The sequence below is a fragment of the Anopheles coluzzii genome, chromosome 2 (assembly GCF_943734685.1).
Source record: "Anopheles coluzzii chromosome 2, AcolN3, whole genome shotgun sequence".
In the NCBI taxonomy this organism is placed as follows: domain Eukaryota; kingdom Metazoa; phylum Arthropoda; class Insecta; order Diptera; family Culicidae; genus Anopheles; species Anopheles coluzzii.
Genome location: NC_064670.1, coordinates 36,094,680 through 36,115,311, shown reverse-complemented (window position 1 = coordinate 36,115,311; position 20,632 = coordinate 36,094,680). Strand labels below are relative to the sequence as shown.

General features: G+C 47.8%; 3 protein-coding genes across 8 annotated transcripts in view; 1 reads left to right on the top strand and 2 right to left on the bottom strand.

The window, feature by feature from the left end:
* LOC120948701 (band 7 protein AGAP004871-like) overlaps window positions 1-6,103 on the top strand; it is a 29,551-nt gene extending 23,448 nt beyond the window's left edge. For 4 of the 6 annotated variants that reach the window (XM_040365325.2, XM_040365326.2, XM_040365327.2 and 1 more), the window contains 2 exons: window positions 4,557-5,073; window positions 5,164-6,103. In XM_040365325.2, the coding sequence (XP_040221259.1) occupies window positions 4,557-5,073; window positions 5,164-5,560 (914 nt within the window). In that variant the 3' untranslated portion in view covers window positions 5,561-6,103. Of the gene's footprint in view, window positions 1-1,613; window positions 2,081-2,316; window positions 2,553-4,556; window positions 5,074-5,163 lie in introns of those variants that run through there. The other 2 variants (XM_040365330.2, XM_040365332.2) reach the window with 2 other exon arrangements.
* Window positions 6,104-8,249: 2,146 nt separating this feature from the next.
* On the bottom strand, window positions 8,250-11,849 carry LOC120952412 (uncharacterized). Its single transcript, XM_040371728.2, has one exon. It carries the CDS (start codon window positions 11,597-11,599, stop codon window positions 9,500-9,502), a length of 2,100 nt encoding a protein of 699 aa, XP_040227662.2. The 5' UTR covers window positions 11,600-11,849; the 3' UTR covers window positions 8,250-9,499.
* A 2,731-nt stretch (window positions 11,850-14,580) lies between these two features.
* On the bottom strand, window positions 14,581-18,152 carry LOC120949311 (phosphoenolpyruvate carboxykinase [GTP]). Its single transcript, XM_040366531.2, has 3 exons — window positions 17,778-18,152; window positions 16,420-17,023; window positions 14,581-16,304 (listed from the first exon to the last, which is right to left on the bottom strand). Exons 1-3 carry the CDS (start codon window positions 17,804-17,806, stop codon window positions 14,985-14,987), a joined length of 1,953 nt encoding a protein of 650 aa, XP_040222465.1. The 5' UTR covers window positions 17,807-18,152; the 3' UTR covers window positions 14,581-14,984.
* Between the last annotated feature and the right edge of the window lie 2,480 nt (window positions 18,153-20,632).

The following is a 20,632-nucleotide window of genomic DNA, read 5'->3' as shown; positions in this document are numbered from 1 at the left end:
TAAATTTGAAGTGAATCCTTTATCTATTATTTTTGGAGTGGGATTTTGCCATTTTTTACGAATTTACAACATTTTTCGAATAATAAGGCATGTTTTCATATTCGATATATAGCCCTGTCAATCAATGAGCTTAAAATTCGTCAAAATAACATAATAAACACATATATGATAAATTATCACTAAAGCGCTGGTTGTGATAAACGAATTGCCGAAAACCGTATAGTGTTGTGAAAAGCCGTTGTGTCCTTTGCGCCAATCAATTTGCTACTGTTGATTCACTTGTTATTTCAGTGCACATAGTTCATTTGTTTCTTCATTTAAATTAACTCCCACTCCTAAGAGTTAATTCTCCAGTTCGAATCGGTAATTGATCTAGTTTAGTTGAAATAATTCACCATTGGAAATAATTCACGAAACGCATACAATTTGAATAAATGTATGAAATAAAAAATTAAGCTTGTTCAATTCAATTTGAAACAACATATTTTAAATATTCTCCATATCTCAGAATTTTGGTTGTGCATAATTTATTGTTTTATATCTCTCTGATAGTATTAAAAGACGTAAACAGAATTTCAAAACAATAAAATTGCACCCGACCACTTATACAAGATTAAATTCACACAAAATTTTATTTTTCTACAAACAAAAACTAAATTACATTGCATTTAACAATACGTGGCATAGCCGTTAAATACATGTCACCTATAAACTCATTTACTGTCTATGTCACATAATAAAGAAATTATATTTTTTTATTATTTATTAAACCTGTATCAACTATATTTTATTGTATATTTTCCATCCTTCCCCTACATTGATTAATGGAATTATGATAAATTATATTAATATTAACACAATCATAATTCGAGCATAAAATAAACTTTTTAAGATACTGTACAAAGTTTTCTTAACGTTTGCTAAACAATCTGCCACCCCCAAAGAAAAGCAACATCCTTCAATGCCCTGCACTGACAACGATAGATTGCAATGTCACTTTGTGGAAGCGTACGACCGAAATTCCGTGCCAAACGGTACCACCCCACAAACACAGGGGTCAAACAACCCAAACCGAACATTCGCTGTACGTTTGCATCGTTCTGGTTGTAAATGTAAAATGCTACTAGGGAAAAAAGAGGGCACGGACAGGGAATCTATGTACGATTCGAGCAAAATCTAAATTCCGAGAAGAGGGGGAAAGATCGGTCAGGATTTACCGAGCGCGCAACGTTCGAACTCGATTTACACTCATGGTCACTCGCGTAACGAATTTGATGTCGTTCCGATCCTCCCGTTTCCCATCCATTTCCCTCTTCAGCTCCGTACAACATGGTGCGATTTCGTGTGAGCAGCTTTTCCGTGTTTTTTTATCTGTCGAAGATCATTACTTGCCCCCTTCGTACCTTTCCTTTCCATCTTGCATTGGCAATTTAAAAAAAAGAAAAATTCGTAGTGGTGGTGGTGTGTTTTTTTATGCTCCCTTTACACATCTAAACTCATTCTCAAGAAAGAGCACTCATCCATTGCCCCTACTTTGCCGCGCGAGGATGGAGAATCTCTGGCTGCCGCTGGTTTGCGGTGCGGTTTTGCAGCAGTTCGATCCGAATTACTACACCGGGTGGTGCCCATCGTGGGTGTGTACGCGGTACGCGTGCTACGCTGCGGCTAGAGCTGCTGCTACATTGTGCCCGGTCGCACGCTTGCCAGCGAGAGGGGTGGTCCACCGTTCTCTGGCCTGTCTCGGGACCGTGTGAAAAGTGTCACTTTTTGTATAACACGCGACCAAACATCGATCACACTTCCTTGTGCTTAGTGTGTGTGTGTGCGTGCTTTTCTTCTTCGCCCTTACTCCCTCGAGTGCCATTTACGCGCGTGTTTGATGGAGGAAGACATTGTCGGGAAATAAATTATGCTCGCCGACCGTTTGCGCGCACCATGGAACGAGGACGCCATCGTGACAGCCGCCCGACCGTAGCGGGAGCGTGAAAATCGTGACCCTCTTGCTTCGCCGTTCAATTCGCTATGGACACCGACTGTCTCAGTACCGAGTCCGGTGGCTGCGAGTGCTACGTTGACGTTCGTACGTATCATTGGGTAGGCTTTTTTTTGTTATTGAGGTATAATGGGTGTGTTGGACAGAGGAGAAAAAACGTACACACTGTCGCATCATTTTGCTGAAACTAGATGGAGACGCCTGGTGCGGCACGATCAAGCAGGCGTGCGCCGGCCGTTTTCTCGGCTTTCGGTTGCCCGTTCGTGCGCCCTTGCCAACAGACGTGGTCGTCTAGTGTGATGATCCTCTCACGAAAGGTGGAGAGCGTTGTTAGTCTGCTGCTGGTCGTCGTAAGTGTCAGTGCTGCCCGAGTGCTGCCCCGGGGCCGTTACGTTTTGTCTTTGATTTTCCTCGTAAAAACTCGTGATTTGAACGTGAACCGCAAGCTTAAGTGATTTAAAAAAAAAAAAACTCGGAGTGACTCGTTGTGTTCCGCAGTTTTGGGCACGGGAAAGGTCGAAGCAGCGAAAAGTTCGAATGAAAACGCGTTGCAAAATAAGCAAGTAATCACACGGTTTGATGCTCCGGGGGGTTTGATGTGTGTGTGTGTGTTTGTGTCTGGTTTGTGTTCCGGTGTGCGATTAATTAATATCCAATTACGGTTCTCACACGTCGGTGCTCCAATACGGATGGTTCACCAATTAATTATGGGGCTGCTTCGTAATCGGGCGCAAAAAGCGGCCAAGCTTACTTCCTCTCGAGATGTACTCGAGATTGAACAGAGCGCCGCGTGAAGCGCATCAACCACTTGGGCAAAGATTGGGCGCACCATAAACAAGATAATTTATAACGATCGATTTAAGATAAATCTGTTTAAAACAAAAAAGAGCTGTGAGAGAGGTGGTAACCAGATAGGCCAAACCAAAACCAGATAGGCCGCATGTGCTCCACGCTTGCGTGTAAAACCAAAGTGTTCGTAGGATAAAGATATATTTCGCTTAACCCGTTGTCTTTAACCCAAACTCTCGACCACAACCGTTCGTTTACGCGCAAGACACAAGAACTACACACAACGGCCAATTAGTCAGTGTTGTACATCGTGTAAAGCATTTGGCCCCCTCAAAAAAAACCTTCCTTCTCGCGCACACGATCACTGGAGCGAAGTGGAAGCTAAACTCGACGGCCAACCGCCCACCAAAAACTCCCCCCAAACACCGAACACTCCCTCCCCGGGCGCATTAGTCGGCGAAACCATAAACAAACCATTCCCAAACGTACAACCAAGGGAAAGTAGCTCTCCAGGCCCCACTCTGGGCCTTTTGCACTTTTTCGAAACGATTCGTGCTAATTGGCCTATCCACCAACCACCCACACTGGTGCCGGGCGTCTGCTTGGTAGGAGTGTTTCGTGTTGCGCTGTGCGTCGAGCAGTCGCGGCAGTGCTCCACGACGTTGCTGGCGTTCATGCACAAACCAAGCGCGCCATCGATCAAAACACACGCGCACACACGATCGACACGGGCTGTGAAGAGAGCATCATCATCATCATCATAACGCAAACACCAGCGCAAACGCAGCTCACTTTATTATTCAATCACCAGCAGCCTCCCGCGGTCCCGAATGCGATCGAATGAGCCTGTGAATGAAGGTGGTTTGGAAAACGTCCGGCGGTAATATACTGCAAGTTAAGTTGCGTTTCTTCACTCCTGTGTGTGTTTAGGTTCGGTTGATGAAGTTGCTGTGGAAGGGTTTGTGTGCCTGTTTGTGCGTCAGTTTTAGTTTAGCGGATAGAGATAGTGTTGTGCGGAAGAACGGGTACACACAGTGGAGATAGTTTTGATTTGCAAAGTTTTCAATGAAGTGTTTGCTGCAAAGGCAAAGTGTTTCCACTTGAACAAAACAAGTTACTCAACACACTTCATCATTTAACTGAAGAAACCCGTCCCCATTATGAAACGACTTACACTTACACACGGTCCTACACCAAACGTACATATCCTTCATTTACACTGGCAGCAGTTCTTTCGATTTGAATTTTCCATCCCTTTTGGGCCGCTCGCAATCCCATCACACCCGTGGCGCAAACAAAGACGATGCATCCAGTTTGCGTGCATCCCAAGACGACGCCCTTGAGGGTGGCAGCAGGCTGTGTGCCATTCATTCCGCAAAGAGCACAAAGAGCCGCTTCGTGCAGACAAACAACACCTGATGCAACAATCGCAAACCGCAGCAGGCGGGCTCTGTTCCTCTATGACAATTAGTCTCACTCGGTGGGGGTAAGCGTGGCTTTTTGATTAATTTTCCCGTTCAGCTGGTGCGCTTGACGATGTGATGTAGATGGGAAATGAGGAAAACAATTCCAAACTCCAACACCCACGATGAAAGGCGTTCCTGAATCAAGTCTGTTGGTGTTGGTTGGGCACATGGTTTAATTATCCGTTATTATTTGCTTGAAAGTTTGAGTTTAAATAACGTTTAGTAAAGAATTTCAAAAAAAAAACATGCTAATTTTGATCTCCTCTCCATTTTTCACCATCCCCTTTTTGCATCCCCCGTCAAAACAGCCGAAGCCGATTCGATAGGATGCGTGGAAGTGCTGGCGACCGTGTGCTCGATCGTGCTGATGGTGCTGACCCTCCCGATCTCGCTGTTCCTCTGCTTCAAGGTGGTGCAGGAGTACGAGCGGGCGGTCATCTTTCGGCTCGGCCGATTGCGGTCCGGTGGGGCCCGCGGGCCCGGCGTGTTCTTCGTGCTGCCCTGCATCGACAACTACTGCAAGGTCGACCTGCGTACCGTGTCGTTCGATGTGCCGCCGCAGGAGGTGCTGACGCGCGATTCCGTCACCGTGTCGGTCGATGCCGTCGTGTACTATCGCATCCGCGACCCGCTCAACGCGGTGGTGCAGGTCGCGAACTACAGCCACTCGACGCGCCTGCTGGCGGCCACCACGCTGCGCAACGTGCTCGGTACGCGCAACCTGTCCGAGCTGCTGACGGAGCGGGAAGCGATCTCGCACTCGATGCAGGTGACGCTGGACGAGGCCACCGATCCGTGGGGCGTACAGGTGGAGCGTGTTGAGATGTAAGTGTGGATGTGGGCTAAATTGAACGCAAAAAAAATGATTCTAATACGTACGATCTTTGTCTCTTTCTCTCTGTTCTTCACTCACAGTAAGGACGTTTCCCTGCCCGACTCACTGCAGCGCTCGATGGCGGCCGAGGCGGAGGCGGCCCGGGAAGCCCGTGCCAAGGTGATCGCGGCCGAGGGTGAGATGAAATCGTCCCGCGCCCTCAAGGAAGCGTCCGACATTATGTGCGAAAGCCCGGCCGCGCTGCAGCTGCGCTACCTGCAGACCCTGAGCAGCATTGCGGGCGAGAAAAACTCCACGATCGTGTTCCCGCTGCCGATCGAACTGATCGGACCGCTGATGAACTTTACCTCCTCGCTGGGCGTGCAGCGCACCACTGCCCCAGTGCGACCGATGGCACCGCCGGCCGCACCACCGTCCACAACGACCAGCACCTCGTCACCGCTCGGCGATCCGAGCCAGCAGCAGTCGTTTGAGTAGCAACAGCAGCAACAGCAGCAGCAGCAGCTACCGAGGGTACACTTGCAGCGGCGTCACCATCATCAGCACCGACGACATCAGCAGCGGCTTCCGCACCACCACCGGGCCCGGGAAGCTTCCGGGCCGGCCGGCGGAGACCGTAAGATCGGACCCGGCGCGATCGTCGGGTCGGCATCGTCTTACTCCATCTCCTCGGCGGAGGACTCTGCCCTCTGCTCTCCCACCAACCGTTTGGCACGATTTATTCTAGACCTGTAAGGTCCAGCGCCAGGAGGAAGAGAAGAAAGAAATGCTCGAACTCACAGTCACACACACACTCCCACACATACAGATATACAAGCAAACGACGGTCTACTGGTTGGCAGGATGCAAATACTTTTCCATCCACGTTGAACGAGCCACAATCAAACGAATTACCTAGTTGTTGATGTTTTAACAGTGTTATCATTTTTGTCATTCTATTATCTTTTGAATGTGTTTTAACGTACTCCGAACATGATTGTAAATAAAAATAAATAAAAGCCGTATTCGTACTAAAACTAACCGTGTGCGGTCGGTACATACATACACTCTACGGTTGAAGGATACTGGGAATGGTCAAACGTACAGTAAGTGCTGCCTATGAAAGGTTGATGATTTTGTATGGATTATTTAAATGATAAAGCTTTTATTTAACTGTTAAACTAGAATGCCATAAAAAAATACATGAAACACATGGCACATGGAAATATTTAATATTTAAGCATATAAAATCACACACAGAAATATTTCAAAACATTATAAAATCATTACCCCCGAAAAAGATTCACGGGCTTGGCGGGATATCAGTGGATTTAATTAGTTTATTACCATAAACCATATGGTCAACAGTTATGCATTTCATAGTGTCGATCTAGACGGGACTTGAACTCATGACGGGCTTTCTGTTGGGTTGTTCGGGCACGACTTAACAATCGGACAGATCCAACGGCTACATGGATCGAAAACGAATGGTAATGGTCTGGTCTTAACAGCAGCCTGCGCGTCTACTGCTAGACCACTTGGTTGCTAGACTATCACTACAAATTCTACTAAATTTCTTACACTTTCTTACACAGTATTTCCTACGCTAATACCTACACTATCCCTACGCTGCTCATTTACTACCAGATATGGTTTGTCGACTGAAACTGGAATTGTATCGGTGCCAGGTACTGAGCAGCTTTAAGTATCGTTCCTAATCTAAATCCGGAACAGTTCCAGGGACTGGAAAATCGAGGAAATAACTAAAACCGAGAGCTGTTTCTGAATAGGAATGGGTGCAGTATCAGTTCCAGGTCAAATGTGGATTTACAGGATATGGATCAGTTCCAGGACCGGTATGTATTCATGATTGGTTCCAGGCCCGGTATGGGTTCATTATATGTATGCGAACATGATAGACTCCAGGACAGATATGGGTTCATGCTATATTTCAGGGCAGATAAGAGTTCACGACAGGTCTCAGGACCGATATGGGTTCATGATCGGTTCCAGGAGCGTAATGGGTTCATGATATGTTCCAGGACCGATTATGGGGTCATAATCGATTTCAGAACCAGGATGGGTTCCTGTTCGGTTCCAGGACCGATATGGATTCATGATTGGTTCCTGGACAGGTATGGGTTCATGATATGTTCCAGAACCAGTATGGGTTCATGGTAGGCTCCAGGGCAGGTATGGGTTCATGATAAGTTCTAGGGCAGGTAAGGGTTCATGACAGGTCTCAGGACCGATATGGTTTCATGATTGGTTCCAGGACCGATATGGGTTCATTATATGTATGCGAACATGATAGACTCCAGGACAGATATGGGTTCATGCTATATTTCAGGGCAGATAAGAGTTCACGACAGGTCTCAGGACCGATATGGGTTCATGATCGGTTCCAGGAGCGTAATGGGTTCATGATATGTTCCAGGACCGATTATGGGGTCATAATCGATTTCAGAACCAGGATGGGTTCCTGTTCGGTTCCAGGACCGATATGGATTCATGATTGGTTCCTGGACAGGTATGGGTTCATGATATGTTCCAGAACCAGTATGGGTTCATGGTAGGCTCCAGGGCAGGTATGGGTTCATGATAAGTTCTAGGGCAGGTAAGGGTTCATGACAGGTCTCAGGACCGATATGGTTTCATGATTGGTTCCAGGACCGATATGGGTTCATTATAGGTTCCACGACAGGTGTGGGTTCATGTTTGATTCTAGAACCGGTATGGGTTCATGGTTAGTGCCAGTTTGAGTGATTGGTCCCAAGACCTGTATGAGTTCATGATCAGTTTATGGATCGGTTTGACCAGTATTGGTACCTGGAACGTTATGGGTTCATGATCGATTTCAGCACCAGTATAGGTTCAGTATCAGATCCAGGGCAGGCATCAGGTCATGTGCAGTTCTTGAACCAGAATATGCATTTTATTGGTGTCAGGACCAGTATGGGTTAGGTTTGGGGTCTCTTAAGGGGTAATTATCTCATTTTAAATGGGTTTCGAGGCCGCTAATTTCGGCGTACTTTTAAGGAGATCTCTGCAATTTATTTGTGCAGTCCTGTAACCTGGCCAAACTAACTAATTATTAATAAAAGTTGTTAAATTTAAGATTTTCAAAATAAGGAGCGAATTCCACATAAGATTTCTAACACTATCAAGGAAAAGCCATTCAAAATATCTAAAGCATTGTGAGCAAATCCCCACGAAAGGACATTTCTTTCCAACACCAAAAGAAAGCGTCTTACACAGCTTAATCACCTTTTCAAAATTGCAAGAAAAAAGGTTTCTTCTACCCTGTAGTTCCCTCCAGCGAAGATTGAAATGTGGGTTTCGAAAGTCAGAGAAAAGGACTGCTCAGCTCAGCGATGTGTTACCCGCTTTAGCACGCAGTGGAAAAAAAAACCCATTTACCTGTCGTCAGACAATCGGCTCACCATTCCCGTAGTAAATCCGCTTAATGCATCCTAAATTCGCTTTCAAATTCGCATCTACCAAAATCATCCCATCCTGCGCATCAAGTGTCTCGTTTTCACCATCCTTCAATCCGTCTCATCTTTACCTGTTAAAGTAGCAAATAGCAACAGCAACTATTTACATTGTGTCGACATCTATATTACATCGGAATTCAATTCAGGCAGCACGTTACAAACGACAATATATACGGCAGCACATCTCATCAATCTAACGCAGCAATTCTGCTGCTTCCCTCGCGGTGCATCCTACGACAGGTCGGTTGTCACGTGTTCAGCCCTGCCTGTCGAAACGTGACAATGAGTAATGAAATTTTACAATTTGCATACAAAATGCTCTCCGATGCTGAGATCCTCCTATGCGAACTTTCAGAAGGGGGGAAATATGTGATATTTTTAGGCTTTCTCTCTTCTGGCAGTGCCGACAATAACGGAAACGCTTGCACGAGTTTAAGTAACATTGTTTCGAATAATATTAAAAATACAATCATAATAAAACACTGATCGATTAAGTTGTGCCACAAAAGAAGCAGACAAAACAAGGTTGTAATAACCTTTGCAAACTTACACTACTACGAAGCATAACTTATAATAATTTAAGCAAAAATTAAGTGTTTTGGTGCAACTGAGTTGAGAAAATCGTGTCCGCGATTAAGATTAAACGAAAAACAAGCTGCATTCCGAGTGATGGAACAAAATTAAATAAAAGTTATGTGAAAATGGTAAATTTCCAACAAATTGCTGCCTTTCGCTTGATTAAAATTCGCTCAAAAAAGCCTTCTTTGGTTCTTTTTGTAGAACAACGCGTGATAACTGTTTCTTTTGGTAAACTGGGATTTGGTGCTGTGCTTAACGATAATAATAATAATAATAATAATAATAATAATAAAGCAATAATAATGATAAAAAATGGTAATGTCAGGTTGCGCCTTCAGTCTTCCCTATAAGCCTTCTCCATTTAAATCAATTGTCCCACATGCTGGCCATGATCGCCGTCCAAATCGCCGGACTGCTTGCGAAACACCGACTTCATCATCTGCTTCCGGATGTCCTTGGTCGAGCGGCGCAAACTGCTCCGTAGCGTGCCCCCGCCGGATGGAGCGGCCGCAATCGGTTTGTACTGGTCCAGCGACGGCTGCCGGAACACGGCACGCGGCTGCTCGGCAATGATGGACATTTCCAGCGCCGATTCGCCGGCTTGCTCGGGTTGCTTCGACTCAGCCACGACGATGTTCTCTTCTTCGCCCGTCGTCGGTTTGGCTTTGGCGGTCTGGCGGCGCCTTAAGCTGTGCCGGATGGTAGAGATTAACCCGTGGCCTTCCCCATCGCGCTGCGACGCTGGTTGTTTCTCTTCCCCTTCTTTTTGCGGTTCGTCCGCGTGTACCGCCTGTCCGCGCGGTATCAATCGACGGAAGCTACGGCGTATAACGTCACGCACTTTGTGCGATTTCACCGGTGCACCAGCTTCGGGTGCTCCTTCCGCCACCTGGCCACCGATCTGTGCCGGATGCTTGAACTCATCGGATACGACGATTGCTTCCGTCGGCTTGTCCGCGAGCGGCTCTTTCTTGCGGTACGCGCGCTGAAACGGTGCCGGATTGTGTAGCAACTCTACGTCCTGCTCTTCGTCTTCGAAGTCTTCCACCTCCTCGAACTGTACGTCCGGGTTGGACACGTCAATACGGATCTCTTCCCGCGCCGTCGTTTCTTTGGTAATGGTGAATGTCATTTGGTTGCAATGGGGCATTTCCGCGTGCGTCTCAGTTGTATCAGTCTCATCAATTTTGCTGTTCAGTTCCTTACCGATCGCAACCGGTGTGGCCGGTTTTCTATTTTCTTTGTCTTCCTCCTCCTTCTCCCCCTCATCCTCCTCCTCTTGCTCCTGATCCACCGCAACTTCCGGAACCTTTGCATCGTCCTCCAGCTTGGTAAAATCGCTCTGGTCGTCATCAAGCTCGTGCAGCCGCTGGGACAGATTGCTGATGTGCTTCATGTCGATCAAGCTGCGTCTGACCGATCGACGCCGATGGCCCGTTCCGCTGAACGTGAACGGGGTTGTTTCGCCCTGCCGCTGCTTTCTTGCCTTCGCTTCGTTAATGCTGTTCTCCAGTTCCAGCTGGTAGCAGTCCAACTTCTCACCGATGTCCGACTCTTCGCTGATGACCGATAGGGACCGTCGTTTGGTCAGCGTGACCGTTACGTTCCTGTTCAGCGTATCTCCCCCATAGCCGGATGCCGCCTTCGTCGGCTCGGGGCTACAAACAACCATGTTGGCCAGCATTTGGCACGGTGTTAAGGCACTGGGCGGCAGCTCCTGGAAATTGATACGATGCTTCAGTGATGGTGTGAACGGAACGGCAATAGCGTACTGTGGCATCTCCATCGCAGGATTCTCAATGCCAGCCAGTTCCGGTACCGGCAGCCCCCGGCTGCCTGGTGGTGCCTCCGGGGCCGCCTCTTTCGGGCGCACGATCTCGAACGGATTGTATCGTTCCGTTCCCTTCTCTGTCCCGCGAATGTTAAGCGCACTGTTGACGAAGCAGCGGCTCAACTCTTCCGCCTCCTTGCGTTTGCTTTCGTCTCCATCACGTGGTACCTCGAACGGGTTTACCGGTTGCTTATCGGCGGCGGCCAGATTCAAACCAGGATTCTCGAAACAGCTCTCCTCAAGCGGTACCGTACCGGCCGGGTGCATCTGTTTCTTCTTTTTCTTCGGCGGTTTGCGTATCACCTCGAACGGGTTGCACGTGTCGGGCGTGTTCGCTTTCGGGCGCTTGGATGCACCGGCCAAATCCGCAATCGACTTCACCTCCATGCACGAGTCGGAAAACAGATTGTAGTTCTCTTTGTTCGCCACCCGGAAGGACGGATTCTCGAAGGCACTGCTATCGATCTGCCGATTGTGGATCGGCGTCGACGAAGGGATGCTAAACGTTTGTTCGGTAAAGTTAAGGAATGGATTCGTTTCCGCATTCCGCTTGCGCTTCTTTCCCGGAGTTTCCATCATCGCACCGATCGGTGGTTCACAGAAGGCACTTTCCAATGTGGCAAGGGACATCGCAGGACTGCAAGCAGATGTTTGCCCCACCGTTTGGCTGACCTTGGACGAATGATTGGTATCAAATTTCACCACTTCACTAAACTAATCTTGTTTTATGTTAGTTGCTTTCACACTGATCATTAGCGTAAATATCATGCATATAAATAAACGGATCTAGTTAAATAAACTGGGACCACGGTACTTTCAACAATTTAGTCCACTTGCTCTGCAGATGGTGCAAGTTTGTTGTCGGTTTCGAATCTAATTTGTTTTTAACCGCTTTTTAACGGCGTCATTGTTTGACAGTAGCAAACCACCTGGACATGGTAAATGACGTTTCAAGGATATTTTCCATACATAAACTACCAATGAAGAACAAAAAGCAGCTAAATTTTTCATAACTTCAGACTAATTACATTGTTTAAGTTTTGAAATAACAAAATAACTCCAAATTAGTTTTTTTCCGATGAAAAAAGAGAAAATCTCGTAATGAACAACAAAAGATCTACACGAACGCAACTACCGAATATAAACATACGGCCGGTGCTGGAAACAGCCGGTGACCCAACTTACAAAAAAATTGCCGTCGGTTGTCGAGCTCCAAAAACTACTCGAATGCTGGTTCTGCTCGAATTTGCATCATATATTTTATTTTTTCGTGTGATACATGTGTTTTTTTTTCAAAATACAATCGGTTTGCTTCTTTATTTCATTTGTTTTATATTCAACACATATGCATATTTTGTGATCGATTTTCAGCGAGAAAACGTGTGAGAAAAAATCTCAACCCAAAAGAAATTCAAAAATACTTTTTTTAACACTGGAGCTATGGGGCTTTGCTTTTATTTTCTTTGGGCATTTTATTTTCCAATCATTTAAGCTTAATCTGTAGCGAGTGGGTGTAAATCAAATGCAAGAAAATGACTACATCATTATAGTAAACGTCGATTATCCGGTCGATTAAACTGCCAAATTCATATGCACGGTTAAGCCGCCCACCGGTTAATCCGTCCCCAGACCATCGACGTTCTAATGTATGTATGTAGTATGGAATTGAGATTTTATTACTGATTTGGAATTTCAGCAAAGGTAGGGAATAGTGATGTGCTGTATGGAGCGCACCCACGACTCCGATCCGACTCCGACTATTGTTAGTCCGATTCCGACTCCGGCAAAATGGAACCACTAAATCCGCCCGGAGACGGAGTCGTTCGGAGTCGTCCGGAGTCGACCGGAGTCGTCCGGAGTCGACGACTCCGAACGACTCCGAACGACTCCGACTCCGGACGACTCCGGACGACTCCGAACGACTCCGAACGACTCCGGACGACTCCGAACGACTCCGAACGACTCCGGACGACTCCGACTCCGGGCGACTCCAGACGACTCCGACGACTCCGAACGACTCCGAACGACTCCGAACGACTCCGAACGACTCCGAATGACTCCGGACGACTCCGACTCCGGGCGACTCCGGACGACTCCGAACGACTCCGAACGACTCCGGATGACTCCGGATGACTCCGACTCCGGGCGACTCCGGGCGACTCCGGACGACTCCGGGCGACTCCGGGCGACTCCGGACGATTCCGAACGACTCCGGATATTGAAGCGCGGACCTACCTTCCGGAGTCGATTCCGAATTTATCGGAATCGGATCGGAGTCGACTCCGGATTTTTGCCAACTTTACCCATCACTAGTAGGGAAGCAGCCCCAAGTGACATTTGCTCGAAATTGTTTTTCCATATCAGCTCGACAAGTACTCGATACACCGTAAATTATTGATCCATTTTATACTTAAATTATACTCATTTTTTATAGAATAACGTCACACAATATTAGCTTTTGTTTTTCATCAAAAACCATAGCTAAGAATGAAAAATGAGATCGACGGCATCGTCAATCGATAGTAAAATGTCTAATTTACGAGCTCACCAAAACTTAGCGCTTTCAACTCACTCGATCACACACAAATCTACAAATTCAGGCGTATCGAGTATTAATCGAGCAGATATGGGAAAACAATTTCGAGCAAATGTCACTTGGGTTAGTTTCAGCCCCTTTCGCACACACAATACAGGGTTTCCCATAATGTATTGCTTAATACCCATACATTTTTGGTTGGTTCGCATATTTTTTTTTGGTATGTTCCTACGATTTTTTGGCTGTTTCCCAGAACTGGCTCAATTATATTGATATCCAATCGGACGATACCAATTAAGTATGGGAACGAATCAAAAATCTATGGGATACGATGAACAAATCGTGAGACGAGCCCAACAAATTATGGGAACCAACCAATAAATTGTGGGAAACCCTGTAAACTAAAGATTTAAATATGAAAATATGAGCCGTGGTATGCTTTAATGAACACTTACAGGAGTGAACCTATGAACCTGTCCTACCAGGCTCATTGATGAATGCTTCAGCTACCCTCTTGTCTGCTGAGTTTTAATTTCAACTGAAAGAAAAATATATTACATCAACTAATACCATAAAGCTATATTTGGCTATTACTAAATTCGGGCTCTAATTGGGATCTTGCTTTCTACCCGATTTTGTCGTTTAGAACAGACGCCAAAAGGTTGCTAACCGTATACTAACTCATCCTGATTATTATGCAAAAGAATCTCCATAGATTTTATTTTGGATGAAAAATAAATTGGTATACTTGAAATTGGAGTCCCCTAGCCTTATCATAAAAACAAATCTTTAGCTAATCCCTTCGATGTCCGAAGACATTTAGATTAAGAGGAGTAGTTTGAGTTGTGTTTCCTTGACACATTTTTACACCAATCGGCCTTTGTGTGCTGGAAGAGGATCGGTTGCTGATTAGCTGTCTCGGTACGCGGCATTGACCGTGGAAACTATGGTAAACAACAAACAGCAATCAAACGATAATCCAACAAGTAACCACAAATATAAATTTTCCATTCAGCTCCCTACTCCTCAAGTTGAACAACAAGCACAGCATTCAGCGAAAAAACAAGGCACTGTGTAAATTATTGTATTTTTTGTTTTATTTTTAATCTTCTTAGCTTACGTACATTTGTGTTGTGTGCTCCTTATTAGCAGATTGGTGGGCTTGTGTTTTCGTAAAACCAAGCCCACTCCAGTTATTCTTCTTCTCCTTATGCTTCTTCTTCTTACAGCGTCTATCACAATACTTACTATAGTGACTTACGTTACTATGTGCCCTACATTGTTTAATACAAAATATCTACACCTAAACACTCCTGACTCGCGTCTGACTTCGCCTAGCTTTTTGCGTCAGCCCATTCGGCGGCCCTGGTCAATAAACCCTGCCTTTGGTAGAGCTACCTAATTCCTGTCTGTTTCACTTATCTATTAGTGGTTTGTGTCTTGGTTTTTTGTTTTGTCATTCAATCAGTGCAATGCGCATTACATCTTCTCAATGCGACTCTTCAGCTGCTCCAGCTCGGAGGCAATCTCCGCCGGCAGATCCTGGGGCAGCTGGTTGTCGTAGTACTGCTTCACCTCCTCCACCTCCCGCAGCCAGAAGTCCTTTGGAATGGAAAACAGTTCCCGCTCGTTGACCGGGCTGCTCAAACCGTCCAGATTGAGCGAACCTTCCGTCGGCACACGGCCAATCGGCGTATCCCGGTAGCAGTCGGCGTCATCGATACGGTGCAGGATCCACTCCAGCACGCGGCTGTTCTCGCCGAATCCGGGCCACAGGAACTTGCCGTTCGCATCCTTGCGGAACCAGTTGACATGGAAGATCTTGGGCGCATGGCCACCGGCCGCACTGGCCCGCTGCTCCATGCTCAGCCAGTGCTTCAGATAGTCACCGAAGTTGTAGCCGAAGAATGGCCGCATCGCGAACGGATCGTTCATGATGACCTTGGCCTTGTGTTCCGCGGCCGCCGTACTTTCGCTACGCATCGACGAGCCAACGAACACACCGTGCGACCACGAGTTGGCCTCGTACACCAGCGGCACACCCTGGGGACGGCGGCCACCGAACAGGATGGCCGAGATCGGGACACCCTCCGAGTCTTCCCACGCCGGATCGATGATCGGACACTGGCCGGCGGGTGCACAGAAGCGCGAGTTAGGGTGGGCGGCCGGAGTCTTCGACTCACCCAGCTTCCACGGGTTGCCCAGCCAGTCGGTGATTTCGACATCCGAGGACACTTCCTTCTCCATGCCCTCCCAGAAGACGCCACCGTCCGAGGTGGACGCGACGTTCGTGAAGATCGTGTTCTTGTAGATCGTCTCCATCGCGTTCGGGTTCGTTTCCGATGAGGTGCCGGGAGCAACGCCGAAGAAACCATTTTCCGGATTGATGGCTCGCAGCTGGCCCTTGGAGTCGAACTTCATCCAGGCGATGTCATCGCCGACACACTCGATCTTGTAGCCGGGCAGAGTGGGGTTCATCATGGCGAGATTCGTCTTGCCGCAGGCCGACGGGAACGCGGCCGCGATGTATTTCTTCACACCGTTCGGATCGGTGATGCCCAGGATCAGCATGTGCTCCGCCAGCCAGCCTTCCCGCTGGGCGATGGTGCTACCGATGCGCAGGGCAAAGCATTTCTTGCCGAGCAGCGAGTTGCCACCGTAACCGGAACCGTACGAAACGATCTCGTTGTTGGCCGGTTTGTGCAGAATGATGGTACGCTCGGGATCGCACGGCCACGACGGCACCGCGATCTTACCGTTGGCGGGTGTGCCAACCGAGTGCAGACACCGGATGAAGTCCTAAAGTGAGAAGAAAGAAAAAAAAAACACACCGTTAGTATGCAAGCCCTTGTGCAACTGCCACACCGAGGCGAACGCCCATCCGTGCAGAGACTGGGAACGCGCAGAAACTTACCGAGTTGTCGGACAGCTTGTCCAGCACTTCCGCGCCCATGCGCGTCATGATGCGCATCGACGCCACGACGTACGCCGAGTCGGTGATTTCGATGCCGATCTTCGACAGCGGCGATGCGATCGGACCCATCGAGAACGGGACGACAAACATGGTGCGGCCCTTCATGCAGCCCGGGAAGCGGCTCATGATCGCGCGATCGTAGTCAGCGGGCGAGATCCAGTTGCCGAGGGCACCGTTCACGCCCGGCTTCGGTGTCGGGATGGCCTGCTCCGGCCGCTCGGTGCAGATGAACGTCTTCGATTCGACGCGCGCCACATCGGCCGGGTTGGTGCGAGCCAGCCAGCAGTTGTCGTACTTGGGCAGCGGCTTGATCGTGCCCTGGCTGTGCAGCGTCTTCAGCAGCGTGCTGCTTTCGCTCTCACTGCCGTCCACGATGTGGATACGGTCCGGCTGGCACATGGCGGCTGATTCCTCCACGAAGCGGCGCACCTTGTCCGACAGCAGCGACACCTCCCCATTAACGACCGGGAAGCCGCGCAGATGGTTGTACAGGTTCTTGGGCAGCGTCTTCAGCTTCGGGCTGCATCCCAGGGTGGTCGGGAGCCTGAGCAGGGCGAATAGTTTAACCATCGCGGAAGGGAATGGTAAGATAGAGCACAAAAACAAACGCGTTAGCGAACACTGTTTCGAGACGTCGGGTAATGTTTCCAGCAGAACAATGCACTGGAACACACTATGCTCATTGGTAGAACTGGTAGAACGCGGCGAGTTTAAGTGTTAGGAGCAAGAAAAGGGCTCGTCGCACAGCTGTAAGCAGTTACTGAGCCTGTCCGGGCTCGGGTGCACGGCTTATATACATACATGTTTCCATCTCAGTTATCAGCCCAGACCGGACTGGCCGCACGTAGGCAAAAAAAAAGAAACATCTCACTCTGACGTAGATCATTTCCTAGCTGATTATCAACTAGATGGGTGACCTACGTCGATCGAGGGATTTCACAGACGCCTACCCCTGGTGGGCAGAAAAGCAGGAAATCCTCAACGATGACAAAACAAATACACCGATACCAAACTGAGGCAATGTCAAAGTGCAAAGGTTTTGCTATCCTCAGCAAGGTTCGGTACGGCTGCCGGGTCGAGATCTTGAGGGGCACGGCCCGATAAGATCACCCATCTATCGGTTCCAAGTCGAGCCGATAGCTTTATCAGAAATCGTGTTATGAGGGTATGTGCACACACACCCCGAGAAAGGTCGGGACGGGATGGCAAAAGGAAGTATTCCAGAGGGACTGTTCTAGAGTCGAGCAAGGGTGTGTTCCAGCGGGTTCGGAAGGTCATATGCGGGAAAAGATACTTACGGTGTGTACTGTTCGATGAGCTGAGGCATTTTGTTGGTATGTTAGATAGACACAGGCTGATAAACTTCAAGAAAGATGAGTTGACTAAAGGCAACACAACGGCGACACAATTAACACTGGTATAAATTCACACACGATGACTTGATTAAGCAAGTAGGAAAGCGGAGTAGTAGCTTGAACTGGGATATAAACTTTTCTTAAACTTTCTAACTTTTTCGCTTAGTGAAGCGTAATTTTTAAGGATCTTTTTATGTTTTTGTTAAGGAAGATGCACTTAGGCACGAGAGTGTAAAACACAGGAGCTTGGAAAACTAGCTTGTTTTCATCTTCTGAATTGGATTGGTTCTGCTGAACTGATGCTGCTACCTTCGGAACCGGGCCTTCTTATATTCGCACCAGCGTGGTACGCTTTCGAGCGCACGGGTAGCGCAAGGGACGGTACGGTACGGCAGGGTAGGGCAGGTCCGGGAGCAAAGGGGGCGCAATTTCGGTGTGTCGGGTAGATGGCGAATCCACTCGGGCGGGAAAGAGACGGAGCGGGACATGAGCGAAAAATAGAACCTGCCACACACGGCTCCTTTTTTCTACCTTCCCTTTTCCTGCCGCGCGCGCACCGGCACCGACCTGCGATAAGGGTGCCACAGAGACACACTCGGCAGCACAGTTGTTGGGCCCAAAACTTACCCCCGTCGTATCCGTAGCATGGCACTGGGCGTGAGCGAGAGAGAGCGAAAGTGAGAGAGCAAGCGAGAGCGACCGAGCTTGGATGCAGCTGATTGGCAGGCTGGCCCAGTACGGTGTGTGTGGGTCCGCACACCCATACCACGAACGAGGGCGCGCGCGTTGCTGAGCCCGTGGTGGATGACGTTGCCCTGTTGCCGCGGCCTGTTGTTGTTGTGTCCCTCCCGGTTGCTCCCACGACCTGTTGCGCTTGTTTTGATGGGTGACGTCACAAGTGCGGATGGCCGGGATGGGTGTGTGGTGGAATCGCTGTCGCTCGCTGACCACAGCAGCTGTAAGATCCCCTGTCCATCCCACTATGCCCGTTCGCTCTCCTTCGTCTCTCGAAGCTTCTTCAGCTTTTGCTGCCCCGCGCTGGTGCGTTTTCTTCCGCGATGGCCACGCGCGCTGCTTATCGTCTCCAGAGCACTCGCCGAGCACGCTGTTTCCATCTGATTGATCCGATTTGGGGTGCGCCGGGTGAAGGCGACGCATTGCCGATTGTGGTGCATTGTCTTTCCGCTTGCGATGGCTGCCATTTCCAGCGATGGCACTCTTCCTTCGGTGCCGTCGTAGCAAAAGCGGACAGACGGACGAGCAATTTATGACCCAGTGCAAGGGCAAGGGACGGTTCGCACAAGGCGACTGTGGTGGTGTCTTGCGGTGCCCTGCCGAAGAAGGGCTACAGGGCCGAGGACGGCAAAGGACGGGGCTTATTCGTAGGGATGAAATATTGCTGTTGTTTTTTTTTCTATTTCATGCACATCTTTTTACTCGCTCTGGCCGTGTACCAGCCTTCAGAGTTTTCGCATCATTCACAGTCCTGCAAAACACACCAGCCCCGTTGAACAATTCAATATTTTGGATGGGCCGGTACGATTAGGTGGCTGGAGCTGGGCTTAACCGGTTCAAACTGATCCAGATGGGTTGGGAATTGGCTATTGCCATTGCCCAACGCGTCGGTGTGTGGCGTTATGTGATTCCCTGGACTATTGCTCCCATCCCAGGGTTTAAAGTCCCAGGCTGGGGAGGGTTTACTGCGTTTTGGCGACCGGATCTGCTGACGGTCACAAATTTTGCCGTGCCTTTGCTACGCTTTGGCTTCGTGTAGCAGTTCAGGGCCGGAGCCGATTGTTTGGTCTGGATGAGTGCGGCGTGTGTGTTTGTTCCGTGGGCGTTTGTTATGATGCAATGGATGGTGATGGTGCATCTGTTATTGATTGCAGCATGATGGAATGCTGTTTGTGGTGAAATGTTCTAATGATATACTGGGATTAGCCTCAGACTAGGAAGAAATGTTATTCATCACGTTTGAGAATTGATTGGCGATATTTTCTTAGTATGCAGCTCATGAAGTAGATTTCTAATAATGATAATCAAACTTGAAGAACTGCTGAGAAAAGCCAAAGTTTATTACAATTAACATTTCACAATTCTCATTGCGACGAAGGTATAAAGTTTTGATGACAAATTGTCTTTTAATTCTTCTGGTATATGCTATCGATTACTAACCAATATCTAGGCCTTTTTGTTCAGTAGCTCAAATTAATAATATAAACATAATGAAATTTACTAAATACTAATCGTCTCATTTTTTACCGTTACACATTTTTTATCACTTATTCCTTTCCTACATTATTTAACTGAAAATGAATGCTTTTGGTTTGCACTCTAAACCGAATTCATTAATCAACAGACTCTTTTTACTAAGATTGTTAGCTAAACTATCCAAAATAAACCACTCTTACGCAAATGGCCATATTCCAAAAACAAAGGTCTACTAGACTGTAAACACAGAATCAAAAATATGCATTTTTACTGGTTTTATGTGTAGAAAAAAGGGTTGAAATCAGATTTCCGAAAATTAATTTAAAAAAATATGCCATTTACTTTTTTTTGTCTAAATATATTATAAGTTCTTCGTTGTTGATATCCAGTGGTCCATGTAGTTAAGCATGGATATTGCCCTCTCACTTAAAAAAACTATGTCAGTGTAAGTAGCTTAGAAATTTTCCACTTTAACGTCTACAGGCATTTTTTGTAAGGTTAGCAATCTTACCTAGTGTCCTCACGAAATAAAATTCCAAAACGAAGGAAGGACAATGGGCCACCATTCGCTTGGTACTGGACAGGTA

Coding starts and splice junctions, on each gene's coding strand:
- LOC120952412 (XM_040371728.2), bottom strand. CDS start 11,599: ATGTCCCTTGCCACATTGGAAAGTGCCTTCTGTGAACCACCGATCGGT.
- LOC120949311 (XM_040366531.2), bottom strand. CDS start 17,806: ATGCCTCAGCTCATCGAACAGTACACACC. Junction 17,024..17,777: donor CTCATCGAACAGTACACACC/GTAAGTATCTTT, acceptor CGCCCTGCTCAG/GCTCCCGACCACCCTGGGAT. Junction 16,305..16,419: donor ACAAGCTGTCCGACAACTCG/GTAAGTTTCTGC, acceptor TTCTCACTTTAG/GACTTCATCCGGTGTCTGCA.